The following is a 27,192-nucleotide window of genomic DNA, read 5'->3' as shown; positions in this document are numbered from 1 at the left end:
AAAAAAAAAAAAAAAAAAAAAAAAAAAAAATTAAAATAAAAATAAAATTATAGCCATCCTAGTGTATGTTAAGCGTTCTGATGATAAAATGTATCTGATTGTAAAATGAGTTTTTAAATGTAGCTTTCTTCCTGTAATTTATTCTGTAGAAGTACAATTATCATTATGTTAAAGTCTATTAAAGTCCAGTAAATATACTGCAGATTAAATGGTTATTACATATATTGATGAGTGCTGAGAAATATATAGAATTTTTGAATCATTATATTGTGTACACCTGAAACTAATATTAACACGTTATACTTGAATAAACAAATAAATAAAAATTAAAAATAATAAAGTGACTTTGGGTTTAGGTACAAGCCTGGGGTTTGACTTGGTAAATAAGTAAGTATTATAATGCACCCAATAGATTCTTCTATAGAAATATATTTTGACATTGTAATATTCAGTTGTGCTTAATATGAGACAAATACATTCATTTAGAACAGGAATGCACATTGGAGGAACTCTTTCTCATAGAAGCTTCTGAGTTTGCCACAGAAGCTTCTAGTTTGATACAACACATAATTACGATGTCCAAAGTGAGAAAGATTTAAGATAACAATATCCTTGAATTTGATCGAATGTAAAGAATTATTAAATAATGACGTTATCAGTCATCAAGCTTAGCCTCTGGTCATTATTACCAAACACTGAATAAATACCTTCAGTTAAAAAAAAAAAAGACATGAACAGCTGTTTCATAGGGTAACTCATTCCATTTTAGACAGCTCTATTTATCAGCCATAAGTTCTTGTGCATACTGAGTTAAAAACTGCTGTTTTTGGATCTTATGTTCTCACTAGCTATTAAGTCCTTTTTGCAGATAAAGACAACTATCCTATCTTCCCTAGTGTTTTTCTTTTTCCACGCCAGACACTTCACTTCTTTCTATCACATTTTAGAGTTCTTAAACCTTCACTGTTCTCTTCTGAATGTGCTCCAGTTTGTGGAAATCCATCCTAAGTGTGTTTCATCTGGTCCACAGAATGGAACTAACATGTAGTATGATTTACATACTCATAATGGCCCTGTAATTTAGGTATGTGTGTTCCCTATCTGCGAGTGAATAAACTTCAGTTCAGACAGGTGAAGAAATTTTCCCAGGGTCATGCAATAAGTAGGAGAACTGAGTTTCAAGTCCACTTCAGATTCCATTGCCTTTAAAACCATGGTCTTTTCATTAATGATCATGGCATCAGTATTGATAAACTACCATTTATTGCATAAATAATATCTATTCAACATGGTACTAAGAACTTAGACTCCTGTCTAAGCCTCACAGAAGACTTGTGAGGTAGAGAGTACTAATTTTACAAATGAGAAAATTAAAGTTCAGAAAATTCAAATAATTTGCCAAATTCCACTGAAAGTGGCATAGTCAAGATTTAAAACCAAATGTGAGTCCAAAGACTGTTCTTTTAAATATTCTATTATTCTGCCTATGCTGTTCCACGATGTAGCTGATATTTCAGTAACATCACAACCAACAAGTGTTTCAGTGTTGTAAATCTATATAAGATCATTTGTATGATTAAAAATACATAATTTGTGACCACCACAAATTTATTATTTTTCTTTAATTTCCCTTGATGCAAAAACATTGTTGATTTGACTACATATTGATATAGCCTTTCTGTCAGTTCTTAACAAAATCCTAAAATAAGAAATAACTGTGTTTTAAAATTTGTCTTCTTCTAGGTCCACCTCATTCATTTAACCGAGATGAGACAATAATCATTGCTTTGGCATCAGTCTCTGTATTAGCTGTTTTGATAGTTGCCTTATGCTTTGGATACAGGATGCTGACAGGTAAAAGTATCACCTTTTGTTCTCTTGTTTATTAAATATACCATTTAGTCAGAATCAGTTTTCTCCTTTTTAAAATTTCTGTGCTAAAAAAAACATCTGTACTACAGTAGCTCTCATCCTTCTCTCTTAACAAACTTTTTTCCCTAGTTTTTATGAAAAGTTTCAAGCATATCCAAAATATTTGTCACCCAGCCTCAATGATTATTACATCAATATATCATCCATAGCTGCATTCATGGTACTGGGTATTTTGAAGTAAATCGCATATATCATTTATCTATAAAAACTTTAGTATTATCTCTGAAATATAAGGACTTAAAACATACGTAACCACAATACCATTTTCACAACTAAAAGTCAGTCAGTCAGTCAGTCAGTCAGTCAGTCTTCAGTATCATCAACTGTCCAGTCAGTTCTAATAAATTTTAGTTTTGATGAGCTTTTTAGGAAATCAGTACCCATTCATTCATTTGAATAACTTTTTTTAAGTTATTAAAATCTTGTTTAATGTTTCTGCAATATTTCTTAGAATTTTAAACTAGATCTGTTATTGGAACTATCTCCCAAAATTCAGCTTTAATGTTATTATTCATCATTCATCTTCATTTATAGATGATTCTTAGTCTAGTTTTACTCTTTTTTTTTTTTTTTTTATTTCTAGGAGAGAGAGAGAGAGACAGCGTGAGCAGGGGAGGGTCAGACAGACAGGGAGTCACAGACTGAAACAGGCTCCAGGCTCTGAGCTGGCAGTCAGCACAGAGCCTGACGCGGGGCTCGAACCCAGGAACCGCGAGATCATGACCTAAGCGAAAGTCGGATGCTTAACCAACTAAGCCACCCAGGCGCCCCAGTCTAGTTTTACTCTTGGTGACATTGGGCATAAATCTTGCTGCCTACCTTCTGTAGCTCTTCTTTTTAGCAATTATAAGAAAAAGTATAATAAAGATCTTCATTTTAAGAGAACCATGCATTAGCAACTTCTTTTTCCTATTGTTATAGGAGACCGTAAACAAGGTCTTCACAGTATGAACATGATGGAGGCAGCAGCATCAGAACCCTCTCTTGACCTAGATAATCTGAAACTGTTGGAGGTAAGATTGTTGTTAGATATTATGGACTGTTCTTTCTGCTCTCATAGTGTATCTGAGACAGTAACTTCATTCGCTTACTACATCATTCATCCATTTATTCCATGACCCTTTATTAACTATCAATTTGGTGCCAAGGCCTATTCCAGGCACTGAGAATATAGGTAAAAACTACAGAGAGCCCCTTTGAGCCTTGTATTCTAGTGGGAAAGAGTCTACAAACAGGTGAAACAAATAAGTGTATATTGCTTCTAGTAGTAGTAAGCGCTATAGAGAAAAATAAAACATATAAAAATAAAAGATGGAAAGGGGTTAGTATAGAAAAGAGACAGAAAGTATATTTAGAAAGGAGATGATCTTTGAGTACAGACTGCAACAGTGTACAGGAATAAAGACATGGTGAAATTCTGAGAAGAATGTGCCATTCAAGCAATCCATGATATATGCCAAATAAATATTACTTGTCTGTGCATATATTATGTATTTATATAGGTACATACAACTGTTATATATTATGTTGAATTTAATTTTCATTTGGTAATATGTCAGAACCTATGTTATAGTCTTACCATGATGAATGTTTTTATGATTATTAGAATAAATAAACTATGATCGCCATACTAGAGACTGTTAGATGTGGTAGATTTAATTATACAAAACATTTTAGGAACCTTCTGTTTGGGAGAAAAATACAATAAACAAAAGATTCAAAAACATTTCAACACATAAAAAAAGAATTGTTGAAGAGCTGGTATAAATCAATATAGAAGAAACAATCCATAAAAAGTGGACCAAAAAGATGAAGTGTCAATTCATAAAAGAATTAAAGGTAGCTTTTAAATGCATAATAAGATGTCCAATTTACTAAATTGAAAAAAAAAAACTAGTTAAAACCACAGGATTTTATCCTGGACTAAGTAAAACACTCCCAAAATTGTTGCCTTAACTATATATTGACACAACCTTTCTAAAAGACAGTCTGTTTGTTAAATAATTAACCTAGAAATAGTGAGTGAAATATGACAAAAGTCCTTAAATAAATAATGGTAAATTCTTACCCTATTTCAGTAAAGTAAAATCCCCAGAAGCCAAAAATGAAGAGAATGGGTTATATTTTGCTGATTTTATTTTTTTATTGTGTCCTGAATATTAAATGTTATATTGAGGAGACCTTGTGTTCTGATAAGTTTTTCTAAAATGTGTTTATTTCCATTATTTGTTTTAGTAGGCAATTAACTTGGTTAGACATATTTTGAACTCCTTGTCTCTTGGGTGGAAGCTCAAATCTCACTGCAGTTGTTTTATCTTTAGCTGGAATTGGCCTCAAGTATTCACTGGGTTTCCCCCTCTCTCACTCTCCTTTGAGGATTCTCTGCTCCCTTTCTAGCATTTTTGGTTGCCCGAAATTCTGTCCTCTGATTCCTAGGGCCAGGAAGATTATGGATTTTCTATTGCAGTTCTAGGTGTACTGCGCAGTGTTCATTTCAGCCTACTCTCAGGCTGTAAAAATGAGTAGTTCACCGTATGGCATGACTTCCTTTTAAGTGTTGACTCCCCTCAGAATCTACTTCCTTTTGTTCAATATCTAGCACTTTGACATTTCTTTTTAAAATTTTGTTCAGAGTTCATAGTTGTTTTCTACAGGAGGGCTGGGTCTGATAGGAGTTTCCTGAGCCATAGGAGATACGGAATTTATTAGTTTCTTGACAGTGGAGTAATTTAAACTATAAGCAATAGAGAACTGTGGTATATCTTTGGATTTACACTTTTCTAGAAAATGATTGTTCAGTTGTGATATGAATTAATACGTTGTTTCCTTCAAAACAAATTTACAGCTGATTGGCCGGGGTCGATATGGAGCAGTATATAAAGGTTCCTTAGATGAACGTCCAGTTGCTGTAAAAGTGTTTTCCTTTGCAAACCGTCAGAATTTTATCAATGAGAAGAATATTTACAGAGTGCCTTTGATGGAACATGACAACATTGCTCGCTTTATAGTTGGAGATGAAAGGGTTACTGCAGATGGACGCATGGAATATTTGCTTGTAATGGAGTATTATCCCAATGTAAGTTCTTTATAAAAATTAAACTGGCATTTATTTTAGCTGTCAATCAGAGTTTTAGGAGGATTACTGTTATGTAAAACATTGGTGGTTTGCAAACTGGTTATTAATGGTTTGCAGTGAGATAAGGATCTCACATCAGAATGTGAATCAACTAAGTCACAAGTTAACTTTTTAGTTCATCTGTGTGTCTCTCCCCCTCAGCAAGACTTTCTTGATGAAGGAAACAGTGTTTTGACTGATATTCATTCTGGTTCAAGCTCCTTATCCCTGACTGGTAATAAATACTTTGTGGATGAGCACCTTGAATAGCACTGACACATACATATTTATGAAAGCTTTCTGTTTCATACTTGTAAAATATAACAATATCATTTGTACTTGTACTGGTAAGAGGTACAGTATAAAGAGTAAAAGACTATTTTTCTATCTTAATTTGAGAAATCAAAGAAACATTTAATATGAAATAATCATTTATACTTTTTAACATTGGAGAAAAAAATATTTAATAATGTTTAAGGTAGCCTTTCCGAGCCTAAGTGTCCATCAACGGACGAATGGATCAAGAAGATGTGGTTTATCTATACCATGGAATACTACATGGCAATGAGAAAAAATGAAATCTGGCCTTGTGTAGCAACATGGATGGACCTTGAGGGTGTTACGCTGAGCGAAATAAGTCAGGCAGAGAAGGACAAATATCATATGTTTGCATGTATAGGAGGATTAGGAGGAACTTAACGGAGGACCATGGGGGAGAAGAAGGGAGGAAATAGAGGGAGAAAGGGGGAGAGGCAAACCATGAGAGACTCTTGAATGCTGACAAAAACTGAGGACTGATGGATGTGTGGGGGGAAGGGGGGATGAGCACGGAGAGGGGCACTTGTGGGGATGAGCACTGGGTCTTATATGGAAACCAATTTGACAATAAACTATTTGTAAAAAAAAAATAAAAAATAAAAAAATAAAGTAGCCTTTCCATCATCATCTCCCCTCTCTACTCACAGATATGTCTTATTCTTTGAGATTTTGAAATGTCATAGTTCATTAAATCTCCATGGAATCCTAACCTACTTAAATACTTTATAAAACTACTGCTAATTTACCTCCTCATGTACAAGTAAATTAATTTTGCTTTTTTTTGTATTTGTATATTTCTTCTTTTATATAGGGATCTCTCTGCAAGTATTTGAGTCTCCATACAAGTGATTGGGTCAGCTCTTGCCGTCTGGCTCATTCTGTGACTAGAGGACTGGCTTATCTTCATACAGAATTGCCACGAGGAGGTAAGTAGAAGATGAATGACACTCATGTGGGTCAAAATTCACAAAGGGAAATTTTATCCATATCTTCAGACTAAGAGTATATTTTATATAGTAGCAGATTTATTATTAGCCAGTTGTTTGAAGGATCTGGCTTGAGGAAATATATTTGAAATATAACAGCAAGAATAAGGAAAAGAACTTCAAAATCCTAGGGAGGTCATGGATCCTATTAAGATTTTGATTAAAGCTCTGAACACCTCTGTAAAGATACATGTGTGGCATACTTTTAAAAATGTTCTTTGATTCTAGGGGTTCTCAGACCCTTTAAAGTCCGTCTATGGACTTAGGTTAAGAACCTTTTAGGTAGGCCATCATATATTTTCTTTGCATTTATTTGCTTATTTAAATGAAATGCAGTGCATTACCAATTCTTTAGTTTTAACATCATATGGATTTTTATTCTATAGTTTGGTTGGTCTTTAGTATAAAACCTACACGTATCTTTTTATAACTCAAGTGTTTCTCTTAACTCGAATTAGGTTTGGTTAAATCTGTCAGGGAGAAAAAATAACAGGCTTCAATAAGAATGAATTTTTTTTTCTTTCTCATGTAAACATTTAGAGACAGACAATAAAATTGGTTCGGTGTAGCCTAAGCCTCCAATAATATTTCTCCTCCGTTATTCTTTTTTTTTCCATTATTCTTTATATATGGCTTACATTTTCAAGGTCACCTCATTGTCCATCATGCTATATTCTAATCAGTAAGGAAAAGGAAAGGTAGAAGGAATTGCCCCCTTCTGCCTCCAGAAGGCCTATTCTCATATTTTATTTTCCAGAACTTAGTTCACACTTAGCTGAAATAAGTTGTTGGTGTTATTATTGTTGTTCTTGTTTTTAAGCTGGCTATGTTACTATCTCAAATAATATTGGATTCTGTACTGAGTAGAAAGAGGATAATGCATGGTGGGGAGTCAATCTTTGCCAGTGTTTCAGAACTGTGGTATGTGTTCTTTACCATAACTACAGTTTTCTTCAGCATCTATGCACATTTTTGCTAGTTGTTCAAAGCATCTCTTTAATACATTTACTTTCTCACTTTGTTTCAAAATATACCTCACATCACAGGCACATCCAAATTAGCTTCATTGCAAAAATCAGTCTTTGTGCTTTCTCAAGCTTTCATCCCTTATGGGATTTTCTTATACTACAGCCCAGAATACTGTTTTTTCAGTTTCTTTGACCTCTGTATGTCTTTAATATATCAGTATCTTAGATCTTTGTTCTATTGTATAATAGCATGGATCATCTTTTCTAGCTGCTGCTTCATATATAAATAATTTCTCCTGAATAATTTATCACTTCATTTATCTCGACATCTTGCGTTTCCTGAATACAGAATTGACCAATGTTATGCCTATGTCAGCAATTTGATGCACTTATTCTAGTGCTTTAGGACATTAACCATTTGGACTGTGTTTCCTTACTCTTAAATATTATTATAATTCACTTAAAAAGCTGGCTTAGCACAGAACTTAAAATACCATCCTCATCCCCCTTTTCAAGACTTGCATGATTTAGCAAGATTTCAAGTCAAACATTGGCTGAAAAGAATGATTGCCATCAAATAAGAGTTATATTTAAATGTAGAGGCTACTCTCAAATATTACCTAATATCACTTAAAGTAGTTAACCCCCCCTTTTGTTTAGTTAACCTTTTAAAAAACTGAGTACATGTATTCTATTACAGAAAAATAAATCTAGCTATTTTGGGGGGGTTGTGGGTTTTTTTAGTATAGTAGCTATTTGAATTTATGCTTTTACCTGGTATTTTAAAGATATTGGAAATAAACGATATTATTTCAAAATATTTGAAGTGTTGGGGCACGTGAGTGGCTCAGTCAGTTAAGTATCTGACTTTGGCTCAGGTCATGATCTCGCAGTTCGTGGGTTCGAGCCCCGTGTCAGGCTCTGTGCTGGCAGCTCAGAGCCTGGAGCCTGTTTCAGATTCTGTGTCTCCCTCTCTCTCTGCTCATGCTCTGTCTCTCTCTGTCTCAAAAATAAAATAAAAACTATTTAAAAATTAATAAAAATATTTGAAGTGTTATTTCACTTCTTGTCAGAGAACACTTTTTCACAGTATCTTCATTTTTTAAAATTTCTTTTTGAACGTTTATTTATTTTTGAGAGACAGAGAGAGCATAAGCAGGGAAGGGCAGAGAGAAAGAGGGAGACTGAGAATCCAAAGCAGGCTCCAGGCTCTGAGCTGTCAGCACAGAGTCCAACACAGGGCTGGAAACTAAAAACCTTGAGATCATGACCTGAGCTGAAGTTGGATGCTTAACTGACTGAGCCACCCAGGCACCCTGCCTGCTCCCCCCCACCACCCAGTATCTTCAGATGTAACTTTGCTGTTTGGCATAGAAATTTTATGGTAAGAAATAATACTACTATTATTTTATTTACCTTTTTTTAGCTTCAGAATAAGGAGGAGTTGAGCCTGTTTATTTATTTGTAATTGTCCTCCTTATGAAATTTTTCCAGATAATGTCATTGTAACTTATTACCATACTCCCCCTCCCCATCTAACAAATAAAGAACATATTATAGATCACTCAGATTTAACAGAAAATTACTGTTAACTATGTACATCCTTCCAAGGCCTTTACTGTGTGTGTGTGTGTGTGTGTGTGTGTGTGTGTGTGTCCGTGTCCACAGAGAGACTATTTTTTGTTCAGGTTTTACTTTTTAACACAATTAAAATAATATTATGGCCTGCTTTTCTTTGGAATATTTACCTAGTACAGTGCTACTACCCAGGGCAAAATCATTGTATATTCTTCTTTCTCTGAACTCCCTACCCCCAAATAAAAAGGATTAAAAGGAATACTGAGGAGAACTTTAAGGGGAAAAGTCTCTCAAAAGGGTGATCCTTAGTTCTACCCTTTGCATTGGTAATGAATCCTATCTTGTTTCCTTTCTTCTCTTCCTTGTCCTTGTTTTCTCCTTTACCTGCTTCCTTCTTTGCTCCCTACCCCTCCTCTTTCATTCTTCCATGTCTTTTTTTTTTTTTTTTTTCCTTATATAGTAGCAGAAGGTACTACTCTATTTTCTTCTCTGGGTGTATCACTGACTCGTTCCCCATTCTCCCCATTATTTTTGCCTGATTTCCCTAAGTGTGAGATCTGTAAGTATTGATTTGGTATTAATATACAAACATTTTCCAAATATAGAAACATTTTTACGTCTCTGTAAATTTCTTACATAAATATCACCTAGAGATTATACTGTATATAGTAGTATTGTGGTTTTATCCAGAATAAGAAATGCAGGTCTTTTAGGGGTTGAGTGAGCCATGTTAGTACAAGCTTTGGAAGGCTAGACCAGGAGGTGAGAGGGAAGAAAATGAACAAGAAATCAACTCTTTTTTAACTACTATTTTTTTCCTCCAATTGTGCTGTTGCCCAGTTTTTTATACATCACAGGAATCATCATCCTCTGTTTTTAGTTTCATTGTTGGTGAAATTACAGTCTGATATTCATTAATGAGAGTAATGAATATAAATACTGAGCCTATATGGGCCTAAATATACATACTCAATAAGCTTATCATTGACTTTGTTCTGATTGCTCTGTTTCTTTGTATACCTGGAGACTTACTTTAAATTTCAGAAATTGTAATATAGAAATTTTTTTCAATTCAAGAGCTATAGTTTTGCTTAATATAACATTTATATAAGATTTCCTTAAAGAGAGGAAAGAAATATGTTTTTGATGGGGCAGCTTAGGTTAGATGTTCTTTCAGTCAGCAAACATTTATTGTGTACCAAGTGTTTTGAATTCAGGTAAAACATGTTCTCTTTCTACCTTCATGGAGCATATAGTCTAGTGATAAGTAATAGTGGTGTGCTTCTCTGTAAAATCAGAAAATAAATTTTCACATCTTGCTGAGAGATAACAGCCCCTCTACTTATTCTTCAGGTCCATTGTAAAACTATTTCTAGTTTGATTTGAAAAACTGAGGTGGACTTAGAAACAGGGCTAAACCTGAGGGGAGAACTGGATGTTCTGTCATAGGCTTGATCAGTTAAGCCACAGGAGAAAAGTATAACATACAGTATACAGATTTTAAAGCCATTTCAACAAGTTGACTGTTTTTAGTTATTTATACTAAATATTTCTTTCTCTTTTGCCTCCTTTTGCTACCCTTAGAAGAAGAGAAAAAAAAAAACCTCACACAAGTATGTTTTAAAATTAGAAGCAATAGGGGCGCCTGGGTGGCTTAGTCGGTTAAGCGTCCGACTTTCGCTTAGGTCATGATCTCGCGGTTCGTGGGTTCGGGCCCCGCGTCGGGCTCTGTGCTGACTGCCAGCTCAGAGCCTGGAGCCTGTTTCAGTCTGTGACTCCCTCTCTCTCTGACCCTCCCCTGCTCACGCTGTCTCTCTCCCTCTCTCTCCTAGAAATAAATAAAACATTTAAAAAAAAATTAGAAGCAATAGCAGGTTGGCTATTAGTTGCAGCTAAATATTTTAAAGCTTAATTAATTACACATGTAACAGTAGTTTATGTTGTAAAATATAGTGAAAATAGTGATGATTGAGTTGAAGCTTTGCTTTCTTGTGTCCCTTTTTGTTATCAGGAAATTAAATGGCAGGAAAATAATATAATTATCTGTATTTTTGTAGTTCCTTTTACCTACATATTTATTTTATGTCTAACACTGCTGTCTATTCATTAATAAATTTTTGAAATTACCTAAACAGATCATTATAAACCTGCAATTTCCCATCGAGATCTAAACAGCAGAAATGTCCTGGTGAAAAATGATGGAACCTGTGTTATTAGTGACTTTGGATTGTCCATGAGGCTGACTGGAAATAGATTGGTACGCCCAGGGGAAGAAGATAATGCAGCCATAAGTGAGGTGAGTGTATACAAAAGGTATCACTCTGATGTACTTTGAGAACATAATGAATTACATTAGAAAAATCTACCCAGGACAGTTACCCTTACATACTACCAATTATAGCATATTAGGAATTATAAAATTAAGACATACAGAAGACTTTGCATGAGGTTTATCAGTTCTTTATGGAAATAAGTGCTGTTCCAACTCATTTTTAGAAATGTTTATCTATCTATCTATTTATGTATATATTTATTTTGAGAGAGAAAGAGAGAGCTCAGGGGAGAAGCAGAGAAAGAGGGAGAGAATCCCAAGCAGGCTTCGTGCCATCAGTGCAGAGCCCTATGCATGGCTCAGTCTCATGAACTGTGAGATCATGACCTGAGCCAAAATCAAGAGCCAGATGGTTAACAGACTGAGCCACCCAGGTGCCCCCACCAACTCATTTTTGACAGGCATTAGGAGGAGGATTGTAAGAATGGTATTTTTTTTAAGTACTGATTTTTGAAGCAAGAATAAAATTTCCCAAGTTTGAGATAGGACAGTCACCTTCTAATAATTACAATTAAAATGTAGACCGCATCCTTCCTGACCTTTTTCTCTGCATTCCCATACACTTGTCTCTCTGTCTATGTATATATATATTTTTTAATTAAAAAAATTTTAAGTATTAAATGATATACATACTATTGTACACTTTCCTCATTGTATCTTTTTTTAACTTATTTTTTTAATGTTTTTTATTTATTTTTGAGAGTCACAGAGAGAGCGAAAGCAAGGGAGGGTCAGAGAGAGAGAGACAGAATCTGAAGACAGGCTCCAGGCTCTGAGCTAGCTGTCATCGCAGAGCTCGATGTGGGGCCCGAACTCACAAACTGTGAGATCATGACCTGAGCCGAAGTCGGACGCAGAACCGACTGAGCCACCCAGGTGCCCCTCATTGTGTCTTGCAAATGTTTCTTCATTGACGTATGTAGGAGAGTCTAGCTTAACCTTTTTGATTGATGAATACTATTCAATAGAATGGATTTACCACAGTTTAATTATTCAAGAAGGGCATTTTACAGATAAGAAATTAGGTATGGAAAGTTTTAGTGACAGGCATAAGGTCAGATAATGTATTATTCACATATAGTTGACATGAAATTTATGTATAACTTCTAGTCTGATATATGCCTTTCAGAATATGCTACATTATGTTTCAGAAAAATATCACTCTAATTTATCAGGTTGGCACAATCAGATATATGGCACCAGAAGTTCTAGAAGGAGCTGTGAACTTGAGGGACTGTGAATCAGCTTTGAAACAAGTAGACATGTATGCACTTGGACTGATTTATTGGGAGATATTTATGAGATGTACAGACCTCTTCCCAGGTAAGAGAATTGCTATCAAAAGTTGATACATGTTTTGAAGTGAAGCAGTTATATCCTCTTTTTCCACCTATATTAAATAAGTCAACTTTTGTTTTTACTTTCATTTAAACCTTTAGTTTATTGCCATCTAGTGTTCAAAAACATTATTAGCAGAAGGATGTCAATCAGGAAAAACTTTGTAAAAGGACTCCAACTTTGCATCTGAGTGCAGTTTTTTTTTTTAATCTTTATTTTTGACAGAGATGGAGAGACAGAGCATGAGTGGTGGAGGGGAAGAGAGAAAGAAGGAGACACAGACTCCTAAGCAGGCTCCAGGCTCTGATCTGTCAGCACAGAGCCTGATGCAGGGCTCAAACTCACAGACCAGGGAGATCATGACCTGAGCCAAAGTTGGATTCTTAACTGACTGAGCCACCCAAGCGCCCCTGAGTGCAGTTTAATTAATTGTTCATAATAGCTTATCTAACTGTGTTTAGTTTGGTCTCTGATTGTTTTAGCAGTCATCGTTGTCCTTATGCACCCTCGGAACATTTGATAAGCTACACTTAAAATATTCCCTGAATTGACCCAAGAAATTAGAAACCATGAATTTACCATTGGAACATTTTTTTATTTCTTTCTTCCTTTATTTTTTTCATTCTCCCTTCTTGACTTCCTGATTCTTGCTTTCTTTCCTTCTTCTTTTTAATGAAAGAACACCCATTTAATATGAATGCTTATTTGAGACTTACTTGAATTAACCAAATGAGTTTATAGTTTTTCTCTTTTTGTTAGGATTACGTTACTGTCATTATTGCCCTATAAAAACTTTAACTACCAATATGTGTTCATTGCATTCTAGATGGTGTACAAAATGACTTGATATGTATGGTTTCTATCTTGTAGAAATAACACCATTAAAAGTACAGAAAAAGGAAAATTGGTTAATTGAAACAGCATTGGACAAAGTATGTAATGGAGCTATTCAATAATAAAGATTAGTAGTAGGGTTGAGGTTTTGTTTTGTTTTGCTTTGCTTTTAAAACAGTAAGCATTTAGCAATAGTTTATAATTCTAAAAATAAAGTAACTTAATAATTACTTAGATTAACTATAGGTCAGGCAGTTATTATTTAGAAGTATATTTTCTGGTTAATTGGAAGTACAGAGTACTTAGCTGAGGTATTTTTCTGGGCATAGCAGAATTGCAGTAATATCACAATAATATTGGAACTTTTAAAACTTTTTACTTCTATTACTGGAGTTTAGGCCACAGATATTTTTAATATACTCTAACCCAGAATTTTTCTTTTTCTAGAAACATGTCTGATTAAAATGATTCTTATACCAGCATTAGTACACTGCCATCAGCAACATTTTTTTCGACAATCACTGCATTCAAAGAATAACTCTTGCTTTTGGCCTGATAAATAATAATATAAGGTGTATGAAAATGGAAAGGCAATTAAATCTTATTTGCAGAAGGTTATTTTAATAGATATGTAGTTTGAATTGAAATAGAACTAGAGGCAGTTTTAAAAAGGAAAAAGACAGGTGCCTGGCCAACTCAATCAGTAGAACATGTGACTCTTGATCCTCTGGGTCAGGGTCATAAGTTCCAGCCCCACAGTGGGAGTGGAAATGACTTAAAAAAATAGTTAAAAAAAAAATAGGTAAGAGACACCTAGATGGCTCAGTCGATTAAGCATCTGATTATTAATTTCAGCTCAGGTCATAGTCTCATGGTTCGTGGGATCGAGCTTTGTGTCAGGCTCTATGCTGACAGAACGGAGCCTGCTTGGGATTCTCTCTCTCACTCTCTTTCTGCCCTTCTCCCACTCACGTGCATGCACATGTTCTCTCTCTCTCTCTCTCTCTCAAAATCAATAAATAAACATCCTTTAAAAATATGTAAAAGAATAAGGTGTTACTATTTAATGGATACATGGTTTCAGTTTGGAAAGATGGAAAAGTTCTAGAGACGGGTAGTAGTGATGGTTGCACATTATTCACATACTTACTGCCATAGGACTGACTATATAGTTAGAAATTGTTAAAATGGTAAATTTTATGTTTTGTACATTTAACCATAATGAAAATAAAAATAAAGGAGAAAAATGAGAGTTGCAATAAGAAATCCTATAATCTTGGATATAGAAATGGGCAAGAAGAGGCACATGTGAGAAAATGTAGAGAAGAAATCTGTGGCTCTGCTTAGCTATTAGAAGAAAATCTAAGGAACTGAGAAATATTCATCAGACATCTAAGAAATAATGAGGGTGGCAGCCAGGAACTTAGGAAAAAAATACTGGTTTATATTGGAAACATGAATTTCTCCAGTTATAAAGACTTTCAGATGGAGTATTGATGGAGAATACTGAAGCTGAAGAAATTTTTTTAAAAGAATTTTTAGGTGGCCCCAGGGTGGTTCAGTCCATTAGGCATCCAGCTTTAGGTCACATCATGATCTCACCACCCATGAGTTCGAGCCCAGCTCAGACCCTGGAGCCTGCTTTAGATTCTGTGTCTCCCTCTCTCTCTGCCCACCACCTACTAGTTCTCTCTCTCTCTCTCTCCCTCTCTCTCTTCCCTTCTCTCTTTCTTTCTCAAAAATAAGCATTTAAAAAAGTTTTAAAAATAAATAATTAGTTTTTTAAATAAAGAGAATGTTGAGAGAACTAAAATTAAAATGATTTAGAAATTGTTTATATAAAAATGGTAAGTGGAAACTTATGAGTGGATGCACTCTTCTAAGAAAACAAATAAAGAGTGCAAAAAATTAGTGAATAAAGACTGAATATCAGGGGATGTCCCTGTACCAGAAGGTTAGTTAAGAAGAGTGTTGGTCAGAAAAATAATGAGAAAACTAAGAAATCATAGTATCTTGGAAGGCAGTGTTAGAAAATGTTAAGAACCAAGACTGATAGCAGTAGATGTAATATAAGGTCAAAAGGAAATAGAACTGAGGAATGATCTTTGAATTGAATAGAAGGAGGCCATTGGTATTCTTAGAGGAGTTTCTGTGGAATAGAGAAGACAGAAATATCAGAATATGGGAAGGAAAAGTATTAAGAAAGCACAGGAAGAAGATACAAAATGGTCTTTAAAATGTTAACAATGAAACAGGATGAAAGTTGAATAAAAAGTATCCCTTAAACATATTAATAAGCATAGAGAATAGCATCTTATAATTACAACATTTTTGGAAAACATTTTTTCAATTTCTATGATACTCCTCCAAATACAGTTCATACTTTATTATTATATGTAAACACTATGTAATGTATACTGACTCTATGCAGAATAAATGAATTAGATGTCTGTATTGCAAAAAAAGAGTAAAATGTTACAATGTTTATATAAAGAAGGAATATGAAAGAAAGATAAAAAAGGAAGGCAAGAAAAAGAAAAAGGAAGAAAGAGAAGAAGCATAATTTAAGAAGGGAACTAAAAAGTTCCTAACAGCTTGAGACATAATTAACAAATAGCAAATGAGGTGAGAAGCAGGGAATGGTATCTGATATTCTAGATATTTGATCTATTTTGGACAATTTGAAAGAAAATGGGATTATAAAACCTCCCTTTAGCAATTCAATGATTATAAAGTTTTAAGGAAATACAGTAAGACGAATATAATTCATGATGATGATGTCATTAACATTCCTCTTTGTGTCCCTAGTGCCTAATACTGTTAGCTCTAAATAAGTATCTGTTGAACAATTAGATTAAGAACCATGAAGATTTATTAGAAATTTGCAATTCTTAATGTCATTTCATTCACAAAACAAGATTGTATATCAATTTTATTTAGTAAGTTTTCTAATTATATTTTAGACCTGCTTAAAACAAATAAATAAAATTATTAATTTTTAGTTATTCTACTGAACCAGCATTTGAAAAAAAAAGTAACTAATAAGTAACATTTGGAAGACATCTATATGTGTTGTGTAAATGTCTTAAAGAGATAGATATAATATGCTAGTAAATATCTTATGGTTCACAAATATTATGGGTTGAGGTTTTATTAGGTGAGACTTCATGAACAAAAGTGATATACTAACTAGCAGTATTAAAACTTTTAGTTTTGTCTTTCAAGTTCAGTATTGATGGTGATTGTCAACAGTAAGCATTTGCTTAGGGGGCACCTGAGTGGCTCAGTAGATTAAGCATCCAACTCTTGATTTCAGCTCAGGTCATGATCTCATGATTCATGAGTTGGAGCCCCACATTGGGCTCTGAGCTGACAGTGTGGGGGGCTTGCTTGTTATTCTTTCTCTCCCCCCTCCTCTGACCCGCCCCAACTTGCACTTTCTCTCTCTCTCAGAATAAATAAATAAACTTAAAAAACAATAAGTTTTTGCTTAAGTGTTTAGAGTTACAAAATATCACTTGTAAAGATACTGCAATATTCTAAATTACAGAATTAATCTTTGAAACATAATCTTTTTTAATATTGGTGGTGGGCAAATGTTTATAGGTTTTTGAATATCCAAATGAAACTTAAAACTTAAATACATGTTTGATAAAGTGTTTTCTTTTTTTTTTTTAAAGAAAATTTATTATTGAGAGACAGAGAGAGAGAGCATGAGCATGGGAGAGGCAAAGAGATAGGGAGACACAGAACCTGAAACAGGCTCCAGGCTCTGAGCTGCCAGCACAGAGCCCAATGCAGGGCTCGAACTCACAAACTGCAAGATCATGACCTGAGCCAAAGTCAGACACTTAACTGACTGAACCACCCAGATGCCCCTGATAAAGTATTTTCTATCTGGGTCATCATAACTTTTGTATTATTTCCATGTGAGTAAGATAAGGAAGACAGTCATTGCCATTTTGCTGACAGGAAAACTAAAACACAGAAGAGTTAAATGACTTTTCAAGGGTAGAGATGAAGCCATGATTGGAGCTTAAGTGCCTTATCCTACATTCTGGTGTTCTTCCTTCTAATTTATCCTGTCATTCTAATGGGGTGGGGGCTGGGGCCAGCAGAAAGGAAGAATCTCTCCCCTGTGTTCTTTGTCAAGATTTTGACTAGACCATTGGTTTTCTGACTGTTGGTCCATTGATCTTCTGTATGGCACAATATTTTTATTAAGTTTAATTTGATCACATTTTGTAAAAATCATAAGACTCTCATCACAAGAAGCTGATTGTGCTTATGGGTGATAAATAGGGTTATTAAACAGTGGTGGAATAGTTAATGATACTTAAAAATCCTTGATCTAGATATTACTACTTAAGAGGGATTTTTAAAAAATCAGTATATTGATTTTTCAGTCATGGCCATTATCATAAAAATTTTTGTGACATTTGATACAGTCTGGCTGGACTATAATAGAGCCAATGACATATTAAGACATGATGACTATACATCCTATCTACTTACATTTTATTCTACAGACGTGTGTTGTACTCTATCCTGGACTTTCTCCTTGTATTTATCACCCTCAAACCCTGTATGGGGTAAGAATTCAGGCATTTTCAAGTATTAAATGCACCTTATGTATATAATAATCCCCCCCAATTTAGTAATACTAGAAACCATTTAAAAAGAGCTATGTCCGTTGTTAAAACTACCACTTGATTTATCAACAAACATTTGATTTATCAAAGATTATTCTAAATAAAGTAAATTTTTAATAACAAATTAATTTCTTATTAATTAGTATTGTATTAAACCCACAACAGAATCTCTTTTGCATTTCCAAATATTCCCAAAAGGGTTTAAAAAAAAGGTTGTAACATAATTTCTTTGCGTACCTAGTATCAGAAATTGTGCTGTTATTCCTTAATTTATGATAATTAAAAATTTTACTTCATCTTTTTTTAAAAAAAAATACACAGGTGAATCTGTACCAGAATACCAGATGGCTTTTCAGACAGAAGTTGGAAACCATCCCACTTTTGAAGATATGCAGGTTCTGGTGTCTAGGGAAAAACAGAGACCCAAATTCCCAGAAGCTTGGAAAGAAAACAGCCTGGTAAGAAAAAACTAAAGTATTAAAAAGAGGACTTATGACTGAATATGTTTTAATATTATTTGAAGCAAAAATAGACTATTAATGTTGATAGTTCTTAGAGTTGCCTAATGCCAGAAATCCAGCTTACTTGACTTTTATGATGTTATACAGCTTCAAACTTTTCAATATAGAAAAGTCCTCTTTTTGGTTCAGTTGTAGTTTTTTCTAAGTATACAATACCAGAGAGACTAAATTGTGTCTGAGGTTGCCAGATTGAATAACAGCTGGAATAATTAACATGTTAATATTTTTAAACATTATTGAAATTCCATCTTACTCTCTTGAGAGTGGTACCAAAAATGTTAATTAGTGCAAACTTACATATTCAATGGCTGATAGAATTTTAAACTACCTAAAAAAGAAACCAAGGTGTGCTTGTAATTCTGCTTATTAAAAATGCATTCTAGGGGCTCTTGGCTGGCTCAGTTGATGGATCATGTGACTCTTGATCTCAGGGTTGTGAGTCCAAGCCCCATGTTGGATGTAGAGATTATTTAAAAATAAAATCTTTAGGGACTCCTTGGTGGTTCATTTGGTTGAGTGTCCATGTTAGGTTCAGTCATAATCTCACAGTTCATGAGTTTAAGCCCCAGATTGGGCTCTGTGCTGACAGCTCAGAGTTTGGAGCTTGCTTCAGATTCTGTGTCTCCCTCTCTCCCTGCCCTTTCCCCACTCACACTCTCACACTAAAATATCTACAGACTTCTGCCATTTTAGTACATTGTTGCTACAGTACTGTAAACCTCTTACAAATATTTACACATAACACATGCACACATACACTCTCTGTCTCTTTCTGTCATATAATTTTTTTTAACATAAGTAGGATCATTTCATTATCCAGTATCATTTTTTACTTATGGACAGCTTTTCATGTCAATACCTGTCCTATATCTTTTTCTCCATTTAGTCAGTATTCCATTGTATGATAAATCCTAATTATTTAATTACCCTTTATTGATGGTAGTACCTATATTTCTTACTTTAAACATTTTTAAAGAATTATAAAGTTATACCTGTACATGGTAAATCAATTCAAATTAAATAGAAGGGCATAAAAAAGGAAATGGAAAAGGAAAAGACTACCTACCCCTAGCACCACTTTTCAAAAGTAACTCCTGTTAACAATGTTCTAAGGTTTTGGTTTTTGTTTCTAACTTTTTCTTCTGGAGGTTACTGTTAACAATTGTGAATACCATATCTATTCTTATTTCTTATTACCTCTCATTTACTTTTTCCTAGTTTTGTAATACTGTAGATATTATTAAATAATTTGTAATTTGTCTATAGATCTAAAAGTTAAAATAAAAACATCAGGAATTAAAGAATTATGATTATGTAGACATCTGTACAATATATTATTGTGGTTGGACTCATAGAGAAGGAAGTAAAAATCCTGTTAGTCACTATAAAAGCCTCTGCTGCTTGAGGAAGAATGTTTCAAAAGTCACCATCTACTGGATTCTCTTTGATATATTTGGCACTTTTTTCTTCTTCCTTCTTTATAGATTCTACCAAGAAGCAACATTTTTTCCTTCTTATTTATTTACTTTTGAGACAGAGAGACAGAGCATGAGTGGGGGAGGGGTAGAGAGAGAGGGAGACACGAATCTGAAACAGGCTCCAGGCTCTGTGCTATCAGAACAGAGCCCGATGTGGGGCTCGAACCCACGAACTGTGAGATCATGAACTGAGCTGAAGTCAAGATGCTTAACTGACTGAGCCACCCAGGTGCCCCAAAAAGCAACATTTTTTTTATAAAACCTCGTTCTTTTTCTTGTAAATTATTATTTCTTTGATGAAGCCTCCTTAAGTGATATGTGTTAGTATGAGCATGGGTAGTATGAATCCTTGCACCCTCAAAAATGTTTCTATCTTGCTGTCTCGTTTATGAAATAATTTGGCCAGGTAATGATTTCAAGATCAAAATCACATTTTCCTCATAGTGGTTCCTTTGAAATCACTACTCTGTTGTCCTCAAGCATTAAGACATATAGAATTCCAGAACCAACCACTCTCATTCCATTATTTTTTTGTCTTTTTGTTTTATCCCCTTGTTTTCTTGTCTCTATAAGCTTTTAAGCCTTTTATTTTATCATTGAAGTTACCAAATTTCACCTGGATATAACACATTTTGCTTTGACCTAGACAGGTTTTCAGTTTGAAAACTCAGAAGTTTCTTCAAGTCAGAGGAATTTTCTTGTATTTTAAAAATTTGGGTGCCTGGGTGGCTCAATCAGTTAGGCATCCAACTCTTGATTTCGGTTCAGGTCACGATCACACAGTTCTTGGGTTTGAGCGCACTTGAGGCTCTGTGCTTAGTGTGGAACCTGCTTGGGATTCTCTCTTTGCCCCTCCTCAATTCGTGTTCTCTCCCTCTCTCTCTCTCTCTCAAAATCAATAAGTAAACTTTAAAAATAAAAATTATTAATTTTCTTCCATTTCTTCCATCTCAAAATATTCATCCACTTGACATTCCAGGTCTCAATTTGTGTTTTGTATTTTCCTTTTTTTTTGTTTGTTTTACATTGTTTAAGATTTACTCAGCTTTAGCTTTTAAATCACTCATTCATTTTTCACCTTTACCACTCTATTAGTTATGTTTATAAAGATCTTACTTTCCACTCTTATATTTATAATTTCTAGAAATTCTCAGTGTTTGCTTCTTCCATAGCAATCTGTTCTTATTTTAAGAATATGATGGGGGCACGTGTGTGGTTCAGTCAGTTAAGCATCTGACTTCAGCTCAGGTCATGATCTCACAGTTGGTGGGTTTGAACCCCATGTCAGGCTCTGTGCTGACAGCTCAGAGCCTGGAGCCTGCTTTGGATTCTGTGTCTCCCTCTCTCTCTGCCCCTCCCCCACTCACACTCTGTGTCTGTCTCTTCTCAAAAATAAAATAAACCATAAAAAAATTTTTTTTAATATGACAGGAATTTATGGGGCACCTGGGTGCCTCAGTTGGTTGAGCATCCAGATTCAGCTCAGGGCATGATCTCACAGTTCGTGAGTTCAAGTCCTATATTGGGCTCACGGCTATCTGTGCAGAGTCCACTTAGGATCCTCTGTCCCCTCTCTCTCTTCCCCTTCCCCGCTCACGTGTGTGTGCACGCTCTCTCTCTCTCTCTCAAAAACAAACATTTAAAAAAAGAATGTAATAGGAATTTGATTATTTCTCAGGGTGTAAATCAGAATTTTGGCACTTTATACAAATAATTTTCTTGGTTATAGTTAAAGAACAAAAATGAAAAATTTATTAAACAATGTAAATCATTTTACTATGTATTTTCACATTTTAACTTTAGGTTGTCTTCTAAGGGTTAGCATATTTTCATTCTTGATCCCCACTTATAATGGATGGTGGCATGTCAGAAAGAGGCTAGAGAGATGTCATGTGTTTCTGTACAGAGTTAGACTGAATATTTTCTCCATTGGTCATCTTTGTCACCTTGTCCATTGGTCAAGGAAGACTTCTGCTTTAGATGAGATTGACATCTTCTTCAAGGCAATTGAAGACCTATTACCAAAAACATATGCCCAAGATTGCCTCCAAACTGCAGTCCCTGCTTGGGCACCCAGGTGCCCCATAAAGTCCTTGGCAGAAGGGGAGAGGCTGAATCCTGCACCAGGATGCATTAGATATGCTAGCCTCACTGTAAAGCATCTCTTAAAGAAAAATCTTTTTATGAAATTGTATCTAGTAAAATACTTCATCTTCCTTAAATTACTTTATTTCATCAAAGACTGACCCATTATTTTGAAGTATCTCTTGACAACTCTGCCATTACAGGATATGCATCATATTCATATTTACCTGAAAACTTTTTGGTTTCTATTTAGAGTAGGTTGCTAACTAAGGAATAAGTAATACTTGGTTTACTTCCAGTGAATCCATTTAAACCTAATGTGCTATAGTCAATATAACTGCTTCTCTGTAAAGACCATTCAATACTAGAGAAGAATATAACAGACACATAGTTTATAAACAGAGAAAGAAACCCCTGTATCTAAAAGAAGATATATTTGCTTCATAATTGCATTGAAATTTAAAAGTATTTTATAATAACAAAACTCAAAAATCTTTCAAATTTAAATAAGTATAAAAACTAGGCTTTAGAACCTGCCAGGAACCCAAAATAGATCAGACAATAAAAGGGGGAAGGGGGCATCTGGGTGGCTGATTTGGTTAAGTGTCTGACTTTGGCTCAGGTCATGATTTCACAGTTTATGGGTTCTGACCCCGCCCGCGTCAGGCTCTTCACTGACAACTCAGAACCTGGAGCCTGCTTCAGATTCTGTGTTTCCCTCTCTCTCTTTCTGCCCTTCCCCTACTTGTGCTTGTGCCCTTTCTCAAAAATAAATAGGCATTTAAAAAGTGGGGGTGAGGAGAATAGTTTTCTGATAAAAAATGGAAGTATAGAAAATAGTCTGAGGGAAATACATGAAAATGTTAACCATAGTTATCTCTGAATATTGGATTCATGAATAACTTTTGTTTTTTTCCCCTGTACTTTCAGAGTTTACAGTAAAAATGAACTGTTGTTAACAATGACACATACACACAGTTTAAATTGGAATAATAAGAAATTATAGACAAAATTTATTTTTTAAACAGCTTTTTTCTCATACGTAAAATGTTCAGGTATAATTTGTTCAACTGTACCACCATTCTTCATATTTTTCATTCTTTTCCAAATTCTGATCCTCCATTTCTTAATCTCTCTTGAATACTGGCTTGTTCTCTTTCCCCTTTGGAAATCATTTGTATGGTTTATCTTTATTCCTTAGTCTTAGTTCTGCATAACCTTGGTTTGCTCAGCAGTTTTATCTTAATGTATGCCATGTAAAAGTTTGGAAATTCCTTAGTTGTTTTTGTCTTCTAATCTTTTCTTTCTCCATCCATTAAATCCAGTCTGCTAAAATGTACTGTATGTTCCAGAAACTGTCCCTTCTTCTTTTCATACTTATTTCAGCTTTTCCTTTTCTCTTCTTGACAAATCAGCAAACTTTTGCTGTGATCTAGAATTCAGCATTTCCCATACTTTTTTTCCTCACACAACCTACATTAAGAAATACAGGTGCATCTCATGATATAATGCCTTTAGGATTATACTTAACCTTACCACATACTCTATATTTTGGTATTTTCTATTCTAGCCTAGAGTATTTAGTTTGGGGAGACTGGTATAGTTGTTTGTTTTAAATGTTGGTTCCCAACCCACTAAACTGACTTCATGTCATGAGCCCCCATTTTTGTTTTCCTGTCATTAGGTAAGAAAAATTTTAAAGTGTCTTTTCTTTTTTTCTCTATTTTTTTCTGCTTTTTTGCATCATTGTTAATAATGATAACCCCTTTATCTCATTTACCCAAATGTTGGATATCATTATTTATATATTTGCACTTAGTCTCTTGTTGAAGCACTCATCTGATTCTACCTGAATGTCTATATTTTTCTCTAAACTTATTTTATCTCCTCAACAAATTTTAACATTTAAAGAGAGGTAATTTCCAATGTTCATAGCAGCACTCTCCACAATAGCTAAAACATGGAAAGAGCCTAAGTGTCCATCAACAGATGAATGGATCAAGAAGATGTGGTTTCTCTATACCATGGAATACTACATGGCAATGAGAAACAATGAAATCTGGCCATGTGTAGCAACATGGATGGACCTTGAGGGTGTTATGCTGAGCGAAATAAGTCAGGCAGAGAAGGACAAATATCATATGTTTGCACGTATAGGAGGATTAGGAGGAACTTGATGGAGGAACAAGGGGGAGAAGAAGGGCGGAAATGGTGGGGGAAAGGGAGAGAGGCAAACCATGAGAGACTCTTGAATGCTGACAAAAACTGAGGACTGATGGATGTGGGGGGGAGGGGGGGATGGGCATGGAGGAGGGCACTTTGGGGATGAGCACTGAGTGTTATGTAGAAACTAATTTGACAATAAACTATTTGTAAAAAATAAATAAATAAATAAAAAGACAACACAATGACAAAAATAAATAAATAAATAAATAATTAAAAAAAAATAAAGAGAGGTAATTTATATAGATTAAACTGTACATATTAAGATATTTAATTTGGTGGGGCACCTGGATGGCTTAGTTGGTTGAGTGTTCAACTTCGACCCAGGTCATTATCTCACATTTCTTGAGTTTGAGCCCTGCATCAGGCTCTCACTGTTGTCAGCCTGTCAGCGCAGAGCCTGCTTCAGATACTCTGTCTCCTTCTCTCTGCCCCTCTCCTACTGGCACTCTGCCCAAAATACATAAATATTTTTAAAAAGATCTATACTTTGTTAAGTTTTTGACATATGTATATACCCAAGACCATCACCACAGTCCTAATTATGAACATGTCACTTAGCCCCCAAATTTTTCTTTTGCCCTTTTGAAGTCTCTCCTTCCTGCCTCTCTCTATTCTCCATGAATCCCCAGGCAACTACAAATCTGCTTTCTATCACTAGTGATTTATATACATTTTCCAGAATTTTATATAAGTGGAATCATACAGTATGTATGTACTGTTTTTATCTGGCTTCTTTCACATAGCATAATTATTTTTAGATTCATCCATGTTGTTATGTGTGTCAATAGTTTATTCCTTTTTATTGCTAAGTAACATTCCTTTGAATGGTTATGCTACAATTTTTTTCCCATTCACTTGGTGGTCAATAGTTGGATTATTTCCAGTTTTTGGCTACCACATGTAAACCTCCTATGAACATTCATATGAAAGTCTTTGTATGTATATATGCTTTCAGTCTTTTGGGTAAATTCCTAAGAATAGGATGGGTAAATCATGTAATACATGTCTGCATAACTTTTTGAGGAAGTGCCAAACAGTTTTCCATAGTGGCTGTACCATTTTACATTCCCACCAGCAGTATGAGAGTTCTATCTAATTCCTCCACATACTTGCCAACATTTGGTATGGCCATTCTTCTTAATTTTAGATAATAGGTATGCAGTAGTATCTCATTATGATTTTAATTTACATTTCCCTAATGACTAATAATATTTAGCATCTTTTCACTTGCTTTTGCCATCCTTCTTTGATGACAGGTCTCTTCAGGTCTTTTGCCTACTTTAAATTGGATTGTTTTCTTGCTATTAAGTTTTGAATTTCTTTGTATATTCTGAGTACAAGTCCCTTATCAGATACATGATTTTAAAATATTTCTTCCCAGACTGTGGCTTGTGTCATTCTCTTAACAGTGTGTTTATAGGGACAGATGGTTTTAATTGTGCTAAAGTCCAATTTATTAGTTTTTTCTTTCATGGATATGTTTTTGGTTTCACATTTTAGAAATCCTTATGTAACCCAGGGTCACAAAAATTACCTTCTGTGTTGTCTTCTAGAAATTGTATAGGACTGTGAACAATTTTGAGGTTGTTTTGTGTCTTGTTTTTTGGATTTTTTGCATATGTGTGAGGTATGGATCAGTATTCACTTTTTTGCATATGGATATCTAATTGTTCTGGCACCATTTATTTTTAGGGACTATTTTTTCTCCATTGAATGAATTGCCTTTTTATCTTTGTCAAAAATTCATTGTCCATATGTATGCAGGTATATATCTGGATTCTGTTCAGTTTCATTGACCTGTATGTCTATCTCAATGTCAAAACCACAACCTTAATTACTTTAGCATTATACTGTGTCTTGAAATCAGCTAACATTAGTAGTCCTCCATCTTTGTTTTACATGAGCTTTTTTTTTTTTTTTTTTTTGACAGAAAGCATGAGAGAGGGGGAGGGAAGGAGAGAGCAGAGAGGGGACAATGAATCTTAAGCAGGCTTCATGCTCAGCACAAAGCCTGATGTGGAGCTCAATCCCATGACCCTAGGATCATGACCTGAGCTGAAACCAAGAGTAAGATGATTGGCTGAGCCATCCAGGCACCCCTCTACATGAATTTTATAATCAGCTTTTCAATTTCTGCATTGAGCCTGCTGGGAACTTCATTAGAATTCAATTACATCTGGAAATCAATATGAGAAGAATTGACATCTTAGTAATGTTGAAACATTATTAATATAGATTTATAATTATTGTTCTATGCATTTGTCTCTTTTTAAAAATATTTTTAGGTTTCATTTATTTATTTAGAGAAAGAGAGAGATGGTGGAGAGGCAGAGAGAGAATCTGAAGCAGGCTCTGCACTGACAGATGAGCCCAATGCAGGGCTCATTCACAAACCATGAGGTCATGGCCTTAGCCAAAATCAAGAGTTGGATGCTTAACCGAGTGAGCTATTCCCTGTGCATTTGTCTCTTAAATTGTATTGAAAAAAAAGAAGGGTCACCAACCAAAAATACACTAATACTGGCTTTTATCTTTACTTACGTGTAGTTGGGGTTTTTGTTTTGTTTTGTTTTGTTTTGTTTTACCAGTGTTCTGTATTTCTTCATATGGCTTCAGGTTATTGTCCAGTACCCTTTTACTTGAATCTGAGTGATCCCCTTTGGCATTTATTATAGGACAGCTCTGCTAGCAACAACCTTCCTCATCTCTTTTTTTAATCTAGAAATGTCTTAATTTCTCCTTCATTATTGAAGGATAATTTTGTTTGATATAGAATTCTTGGTTAACATTTGTTTTCTTTCAGCACTTTAAGTATGTCATTCCCCTGCC

The 27,192-nt window shown here is 34.6% G+C and overlaps 1 protein-coding gene across 1 annotated transcript in view; it reads left to right on the top strand.

Annotated features, from left to right (window-relative positions):
- BMPR2 (bone morphogenetic protein receptor type 2) overlaps positions 1-27,192 on the top strand; it is a 199,243-nt gene that overhangs the window by 150,755 nt on the left and 21,296 nt on the right. The window contains exons 4-10 of the mRNA XM_039257389.1: positions 1,744-1,854; positions 2,854-2,945; positions 4,778-5,008; positions 6,177-6,291; positions 11,033-11,193; positions 12,405-12,552; positions 18,375-18,511. Of these exons, the coding sequence (XP_039113320.1) occupies positions 1,744-1,854; positions 2,854-2,945; positions 4,778-5,008; positions 6,177-6,291; positions 11,033-11,193; positions 12,405-12,552; positions 18,375-18,511 (995 nt within the window). The remainder of the gene's footprint in view (positions 1-1,743; positions 1,855-2,853; positions 2,946-4,777; positions 5,009-6,176; positions 6,292-11,032; positions 11,194-12,404; positions 12,553-18,374; positions 18,512-27,192) is intronic.

Source organism: Hyaena hyaena, unplaced genomic scaffold (genome assembly GCF_003009895.1).
Source record: "Hyaena hyaena isolate Hyena2069 unplaced genomic scaffold, ASM300989v1 scaffold_615, whole genome shotgun sequence".
Lineage (NCBI taxonomy): Eukaryota > Metazoa > Chordata > Mammalia > Carnivora > Hyaenidae > Hyaena > Hyaena hyaena.
Note: the sequence above shows the minus strand (reverse complement) of the source record. Positions and strands in the feature narration are given on the sequence as shown.